Source organism: Anopheles funestus, chromosome 2RL (assembly GCF_943734845.2).
Source record: "Anopheles funestus chromosome 2RL, idAnoFuneDA-416_04, whole genome shotgun sequence".
Classification (NCBI taxonomy): domain Eukaryota; kingdom Metazoa; phylum Arthropoda; class Insecta; order Diptera; family Culicidae; genus Anopheles; species Anopheles funestus.
Window position 1 is genome coordinate 38,364,544 of NC_064598.1, and position 8,622 is coordinate 38,373,165.

Sequence of the window (8,622 nt, forward strand, 5' to 3'; positions counted from 1 at the left end):
TTTGCGCTTATGCCGCACAGTCTGTCGGACGCAATCCGGCAAGGGTGAAAAGAACCGAACCGTTAGTGAATGTAAATTCTTGACTGTAATAAAAATGTGCTGACGTTCATCATGGGATGGTGAGGTAAAAGTATGAGAGATCAAAACAAAAAAAGAAAAAAAAAGCTGGAAAAGTGAGAGAATTATGGGAAACTTTATTTTCTCTAGCCTTGTTATGCAAATGGACTTGCAGGCGTTATGGAAAGTTGATATGCTTCAGGATGAGATGGTGAAAAGTAGATTACGTGTAGGAAACTTTCACAGTGGTGGAGAAACACTTCAGTGCAAAAAAATGGTCCCTCTTAATGAGTGAAAATGCATCACCAAACGGTTGAAGAAACTGGTTGATTAGTTGAATTGTTATTGTGTATAGTATCGTCCCTTTTGCACAGTACACCGGCCAAGCTAGGAATGGAAGCGTACTCAATCACCATTCTCACCTTGAACGAGATTACCATCGACATCAACTGCCATATTTGCGTCACCATTCATGTCCATCGCTTAGCCCTTAGGCCGGATTTATGCAGATCTTTCTTCGAATCCCTAACAAACCCTTCCATCTAAACAAAACACACAAAAAACGATCAAATTCCCCTAGAAACGAACTCGAAATAGAAAAAAAAAATAAAACCAGCACATCACAAGATGCCTAACAGACGTTTGCCGTAATTCGGCACAAATACACCCGGCGATGTGTGGAAATTCCAGCGCAATAGATCATGCAAACATGCACAACGAACAAGGAAGGATAAAAAAGGCACTAAATAGAACGAAGCAAGCTCAACCCATGCCCACGGTGATTGTAGTACACGCGTGTTTCAGCCCTAGTGCTGCCCATTCTGTACTAGGCGCCGTATGTACACACCGAGCAAAACACCGAACTTCCAGTAGGAACGGGAAGCTTTTGCCGTTTTTTTTCTCTCCCCTTTGTCGGAACTCCAAGTATTTTGCATCCGTTTGTGTGTCGGGTGTGTTGATGGCAAATTGAAAACAGGGGGTAACGAATGAGAAAAAAAAGAGTTTTGCACAGTTTCGGGATAACTTCCTGGGATAAAAAGGGCCTGCAGCAATAGCAGTAGTAGCAGCAGCAGAGGCAGTAGATTTCCTTGTTATTGAATCAGAACACAAACTGCTCGGTAAACAGACAAACGATCGAGTGTGCAAGTTGTCTACTCGGTTGTGCTAGAGTTGTTTCTTGTTTTTGGGGGCCATGGCTCTCTGGGGGTCATGGCGTTGGTGCTGCTTTGTGACGCCCATGTACAACAAAAGGGACCGGGGCGATGGATGAGTTTTTCTTCGCCACTTTTGCCGGGCAGCAACTCTTCATCACGCTCGTGACTTGCCGCATAAGCCTGGTAGCCCTGGCACGCAGCATTTCGTCAGTTCTGGGGTGCAGAAGAAAGCGCAAACTCCTGACCTCCTCATCACAGTTTGGGGGAGATTTCATCCTTCCGTACTGTGGAAGAAAGCTTCGTCTCTCCTTCAACAGCATGACGCATGTTGGTATACGTACGCTGGGATCTTCCCAACATGAAGATATGAATTCTGTACGGAACACCGAACAAAACAGCAAACAGACTGAATTGGTGTATACATACACGCGCGTGCAAGCAAAAACAGCGCATTCCTCGACGAGTTCGAGCATACACAGAACGACCAAAAAAAAAAACCCCAAACACCACAGACCTGTCGGCAGTCAAAAGTGACGTTTGGTCCAATGGGAGGAACTGCAGGAGCACCGGGATTCCAACAAGGCGAATGGGAATTGTCGTGCTGATTCATGTGTACCGAGCCGTGTTGGTAAAGCCGAACTGGCTAGAACACCGAAAGGGTCGCAGCACACACGACCAAACAACAACAAAAAAAAAACGTATATTTTAAGTAAAATAAAACGATCTACACACCACCTGCACCGGGATTTCCATCGCACCGTGGACTTCTGGCAGGGTGTTTTCCGAGCGAACATATTAGATTTGCCTTTTGCTAGGAAACGGGAAGGATCCATCATAATGTACCGGCACTGTTGGCGGCTGTCGACGCTTTCTCTCTCGCAGCAGAAGGCACGCTGGAGTTAGGAGCGAAATGGCTCCTCTGACACTCTGGCGAATGGATCGTGCACGAAGCCACACAACTATCTTCACAGAATATTATCGCGCTGTGTTCTTTTTGGGGGCGATGATACAGGAGAAAAAAATCGACTTTTACTATGGGAGAATAATTCAGACTTTTGATTAACTTGGAGATTGATGAATATTTTTGAAAACAAAACAACAACAAAAAGCATTATTATGGAATGGTTTTAATATTTGATAGAAAATCTTGGGGAGGACATAATGGACCAAATAAATAACACAAAAAAAATGAAACAAAATAGGATTTTCAAACTCAAATACAAAATTTGGAGCCATTTTTAGGATTTGTTCAAGTTAAAATGGAACAGAAAGTGCTTATGGGATACCTACAAAGTGGGCAAAATTCTACATCTCCCGTTCCGTATTCCACTTCAAGTTGAAAATAATCCAGAAATGACTCCTACTTTCTGGAAATCCATTTGTATTTTCATATACAATATTGAAGATATGCTACAGGATCCTCGGAACAAAGTTAGTTAAGGTATACCAAGAACCCTGACAGATACCAGGTTTGCTCAATATCCTGTGGCTCAATATCCACAATGGAGTTCTTTCCGTTCTCGTGCTCATGCTTTTATTTTCCGGTGTTATCTTTATATTAATTTCAGTAGCTAATTCTATGTTTAATACAATGATCAAATTTTAAGCCTGCAAAATATGAATAAATTTAGATTTTTTTTATATGAAATTATAATAATCAGGATTGTTATGCAGGTACCTACATAACATATATGTAAATACACATACTTAAAGTCCTTAACACGCTTCTAAAAAAAAATTTAAAAGAATTATTTATTTGTAAATAAACTTACACCAGTTTTGTAGATAAATAAAAAAGGACCAACAGCAAGTAACAGTTTTAACCAGCATTTTGTAAACAAAATGCTATATGTTTTATTTATTTGGACAATATATTGATTAGACAACGCAGTATGTTTGCGATATTCCCAAAGGCATTTTGAGAAGCCCATATTCGTACCACGAAATATTGCAAACCTTTTTTTCGTAGTTCCAAATTTTATGCGCACACCAAGCGAAAAATAAAACAAATCTTGAAAATCACATTTGAGGATTCACATTCTAGCCTAAAACAGCAAAAGAAACACAAAACAAACAATATACCCAAAAACAAAAAAAACACACCAACATAAAACAAAATCTCATGCATTCCTATTCAAATCCCTATGGCTGTTACCGTTCGTAGCGCGGCATTGCATGGTTGTAAGAGGAAATGCGTCTATTATCAGGGGATCAAACACGCTTGGCTGACATACGCGGATCGGTCTCGGTCTTGAAGTTTGTGAATAATTTATGTACTTTTATTAAATCTTCCTCAACTCAAATTTATGGCTCGGTTTATTCAGTCGTCACCACTCCGTCAACTCCCCGTTGGTCTGATTGAAAAACAAAGCAAAAAAAAAATGGAAGCGCCACACAACCTTACACTTGCGTCCTGGCTCTAGGGATCGCAGTTTTTAGCAGCTTGGATCTGTTTTTTTGTTGTTGTTTCGTACACTTTAGATTGAAAGTAAAAGAAAGAATTCTGCTGAAACACCACACACACAGAGAGTATGAGAGCCCTTTCACACGGCACGAACTTGACAGTTCGCCAGTTCGACGAACATTGCTCAAATACAAATTTATGAATGAAATTCTGAGAGTTCGCGTGGTTCGCGAACTGGTCGTGTGTGAACACAGGACGAACTCTGATGAGCAGTAATCTAAACCGGATCCAAGACTTGAGTTCTCCATGATCAAATTAAATCAAAAATTTTCGGTTACACATTTAAAATAAAATTAATAAATTAAATCCAAATTTTGTTTTTCTTATGGCTTGTGTTTAGAATGTTTGAACACTTGAGAATGATATTCTTTTTGTTATTATATTCTTCTTAAACCGATCTAAACTGTTGTATTATCGGTTTTCTGGAGATTCTTCATCAAAACACATGGTTGTATCGGTAAACAATCATGTTCGTATCGGAATTCTGCGAAAATAAAACCCAAAGCAGATACTTGATTGAACAAGTATACACAGGAAACAAATTAGTTCCCCACCAACTATCGTCAATCGTACATCGTTTGTTGCGTCTGGATAGTCAGTGTTATAATGTATGGAAACAGTGCAACTTTTTTGAGATTAATTTCGATGTACCGCCTACGACAAACCCTTCGGGATCGTAGATGGTGGACACGTCCTATGTTGTACCGTCGAAACGAAGATGGGAGTCGCCTTCTTGCGGACATGGCAGACGAAGCAGCAGACGATACGGTCCTTAAATTTTTAAGAATGACCCACGATGATTTCGATTGGCTTTTGGATAAAATATCCCATAAAATAAAGAGGGAAGATACCAACATGCGTTTATCGATAACACCTAGGGAAAGGTTGTTAATTACACTCCGCTTTCTGGCTACTGGTGAAACGTATAGTAGCTTGTCTTTTCTTTTTCGTGTAAGTATATATAATTAAATTTTTACCTTCATGTTTAAAATATCACATATTCTTTTAGGTTGGTGTTTCTACAATAAGCAGCATTGTACCGGAAGTGTGTGAATGTTTGATTCAAGTGCTCCAGGATTATGTAAAGGTAGAATTGATGTTAACACCTCGAACTAACATATCAATTTCCTTCTTTAACTAGCTTTTCATGCGACCCGTAAATTTTGTGCAAACAATGATAAAGCCATGTTCAAAGACGGAGAATATAGTTGGTTGTATCAAAATAACGCTAAACGAATCACACAGAATTTAAATTAACAAATGAATCTTAAATTCAAAATCAATTTGAGGTGCGCCTATAACGTCTGTTTTGCGATTCGTTTTTGTGGTATAATATGTAATTCAACCATATCAAAAGTTGTTACCGGTTTTGTTCGATACGAAGCTGAAGCATCACGACTGCACAATACGCCTTAATTGATTTGCCCACTAAACTGGAAGAGCATCTTTTTTCATACACTTAGAAATTCACGTGCATCCCGTATTTCTATTGCGTACCTTTTTAAGGCTAGTCGATATAGCTATTGTTAAGCAATCATATAATAATTATTTACGAAGAGTTAGTACTATCAACTCCTTATCATTATCTTCAAATAAGTAAAATGATAAAGAGAGATGGTGTATAAAGAAAAATATCTATTCAAGTTCAAAATAATTCGGTTTTATTGCTTTTTGGTTAAAGTTCATATACAAAATAATAACACGAAACTCACATAAAATTAATTAATTAAGTAAACTAAAGTAAAAACTAAAAGTAAACTAAAAGTAATTAGATAATTAAATAATTAAGAAAAATAATAAGTAAATACCCAACACCAAAAGAAAAAAACTAATATACAAAGGTTAACAAAACAAACAAAAGGACACTAAAATCTAATCTTTATCGGGAAACTGATTAAGGGAGCTTAAAATGCAATCTTCAATTAAAGATAGGTCTTCATCCCGTTTCTTGAGCATCCGTTGGGTCAGCAACTCAATGAATGGGCCTATTTTATGCCTATCTTTTTGCCCCTTTAATGATTCTTCAAAACTTTCTAAACATTTTAGAAGTTTTAGATCTATATTTTCATGCCGGTTGGCTCTTAATCGTCTTCCGTCTTCGGTGGTAGATGTAGCCTTGTCCTGACGAAGGGAAGGCTGAACATCAGGCAAGCAAGTTGCTTGTCGAGAAGGGCCAGGTATAGGTGATGTCTGAGTTGGTCCTATTAAATTACATCGCCGAGAAGGACCAGGCTCAGGTGTTGATGGCCGTCCCGGTTCAGCTATCTGCTGGTCTTCTGGCGTTCTGGCTTCTGTACTTTTGCTCGTAGTTGGTGTGATCATTAACTGTAATACATAAATTTAAAAAAAATCAATATTTTTAAACATGTGCATCATTACGATTCATTAATATTAATTTTATTAACATATTTATTTAAAAATGCTTTCTTTATTTTACAGTTGCCTAATACACCAGATGAATGGTTAGAAGTATCAAATCAGTTTGAGCAGAAATGGAACTTTCCCCGAGCTCTCGGAGCATTAGACGGAAAACACATAAGAATACCAAAACCAATTGATTCAGGAAGTGACTACTATAATTATAAAGGATATTTTAGTATAAATCTTATGGCAATTGTAGATGCCAACTACAACTTTATGTACGTTGATGTAGGAGGTAAAGGCGGAATATCGGATGGGGGTATATTCAGAAATTCTAGAATTCACGCATTATTTGAAAATAATGAACTTAATATACCCGAACCCAAAGAGTTGCGCGTTCCATACGGGATTAAAGTACCGTACATGCTCGTTGCTGATAAGGCTTTTGCGTTTACAAATTACTGTATTCGTCCTTATGGAGGGTATAATATTGCAGGGTCATTAAAACGCAATTTCAATTATCGTCATTCAAGAGCTCGACAGGTTGTTGAAACTGCATTTGGAATACTGTCCAATATGTTTAGAATATTTCATACCAGTATAAATTTGCAGCCAGATGTTGTGACAACGGTCGTACTGGCTGCTATACATTTATATAATTTTATTCGCAAAAGAAATCCTCATACGAATTTCACAGCGCAAAGTGATGTTGTCAACGATACACACCAAACCGAAAATTCTAGCTCGCTCGATTCAACAGACCGCGCTGCAGTAAGTTCGGCAAGAGCAACAGCGGAACTGATGAGAATAAGAGACCATCTTGCAAATTATTTACTTCTTAATGATCCAATACGACAAAGTAATGTTTGATGGAATATCTATCTTGGCATAATCTGATTTATTACCTTTTTATCAAATAATGTAAATGAATTATTAACTCTAACGTTAAATGAATTATTTAACTCTAATTATGAATTGTTATATTAATCAGTTAAATAGAACAGAACTGTTGCAGGCATTTTCAAAAAGTATAATAAAAATGTTTAGAAAGTTTAAGTAATGTGTTTTTTTATCTTCTTACCGTGTCTCTGGTGAAGCCCACATCCATCGTTTCGCGGAGGAATAGCATCGGTACATAACCGAACCAAGTTGGTTTGTAAACTTGTTGTGCACCTAAAAAGTATCATTTTATTTTATCATTCAAGTTTAATTTCAAGTATTATCAAGTTATATTTCTTATCATTCTTACCAGCCCCAGAACGACAGCTTTGCTTGGCTTTGGCGTTGTTGGTGCGAAATTGGGCACGCAGAACCTTCCATTTGGCTTTGATTATGGCTACTGGAAGCCCAACTGCTTTTGACACCGTATGCCATTTATCATCCTGTTTTGTAGTATTTTTATAGTTTTTATTTTGCTTTTTCCAAAGCACTTCGTGTTTCTGGACCTCCGATATTAACTCCAGCGTTTTTTCTTCCGTAAAAACAAACTATAAATGGAAAAGAAATTGCGTCATAGTTATCATATGTACTATACATAGTCAAATTCGAATCATCTTTCTAGGTTACATCGCAATGCAACCGATGTACAACTCAAGCAGAACCAAATAGACTATCGGGAAAGCTAAACATAACTTCAAATTTTTACTATTGTGATCACTATATAGTGCCTTTGAGAGGATATTGTAGTGGCGCCCGTGTTATACGGCAGGACCGATTCTGAATCACATCCGCATCATTCCTCCGTTCGTATGACTGCTTATCCAGATACGCGTAAATAAAGACAAGGAAAGATAGAAATGTCTGTACCACAAAAAAGTATAGCTTTTTTAACTTAACTTAAAAAAACTTAACACTTAAAATTTGATTGCAATACTCACTTCCTCCTCGCAGAACTGAGGGGCCTTGTTGGCTGTCGAGTCCATGTTATTATCTTTTGTCTGTAGTCGATGAGATTATACAATTATAAAACAATGATATTATTTTTAACATATCCAGCTTAAGCCATATATATTTGATCCGCAATATTCAATTAAACTTACTTTTTTGGTTTACAAATCAACGATACAACAATACAACAGTTTTCACTACCACTTTGTTTTTTATTTGCACTGGCGGTTTGTTTTTGTTTCACTGCCCGTTTGTTTTGATTGAACTGTCAAGTTCGCGAGCTCGCCATGAGTTCGCGGCTATTTCACTAAATTCAGCAACACCCAGATTGAGCTACGTTCGTCGAACTGGCGAACTGTCAAGTTCGTGTCGTGTGAAAGGGCTCTGACAGTCGTGCTGTTTTCCAGTTAGTACGCCACACGCAAACAAAACGTGTGTTTTGAGCTTTTGACTTTAGCTCATTGCCACGTACCGTTGCGACCAGTAACTAGATGTGATGTGGATTTTTTCTCTCGTTTTTTTTCGTCCTTTATCGTACGGGTTTGCATGGAGAAAAATGCTCCACAACAAGCAAAACAATCTTGTGCTGCGAACTGCAACCATCACCCTTTTGCCGTAGTTCCTTTCCATTGATTGTGTGGTTTCGGGCTCGAGTTCTTGCCCTCCGGGGAGAGATACTCGGGGTTTTACGTTCTGCTT

The 8,622-nt window shown here is 38.1% G+C and overlaps 1 protein-coding gene across 1 annotated transcript; it reads right to left on the reverse strand.

Moving 5' to 3' along the window:
• Positions 1-4,757: 4,757 nt before the first annotated feature.
• Positions 4,758-8,301, reverse strand: LOC125761916 (uncharacterized). Its single transcript, XM_049423507.1, has 4 exons — positions 7,914-8,301; positions 7,286-7,523; positions 7,118-7,209; positions 4,758-6,000 (listed from the first exon to the last, which is right to left on the reverse strand). The coding sequence occupies exons 1-4, from the start codon at positions 7,956-7,958 to the stop codon at positions 5,548-5,550; spliced, it is 828 nt and encodes a 275-aa protein (XP_049279464.1). The 5' UTR covers positions 7,959-8,301; the 3' UTR covers positions 4,758-5,547.
• Positions 8,302-8,622: the final 321 nt, after the last annotated feature.

Excerpts from the sequence above, each read along its gene's own strand:
- LOC125761916 (XM_049423507.1), bottom strand. The coding sequence starts at position 7,958 with ATGGACTCGACAGCCAACAAGGCCCCTCAGTTCTGCGAGGAGGAA. Across the intron at positions 7,524-7,913 it reads CTCAGTTCTGCGAGGAGGAA|TTTGTTTTTACGGAAGAAAA; the intron begins GTGAGTATTGCA and ends TTCCATTTATAG. Across the intron at positions 7,210-7,285 it reads AAGCTGTCGTTCTGGGGCTG|GTGCACAACAAGTTTACAAA; the intron begins GTAAGAATGATA and ends GATACTTTTTAG.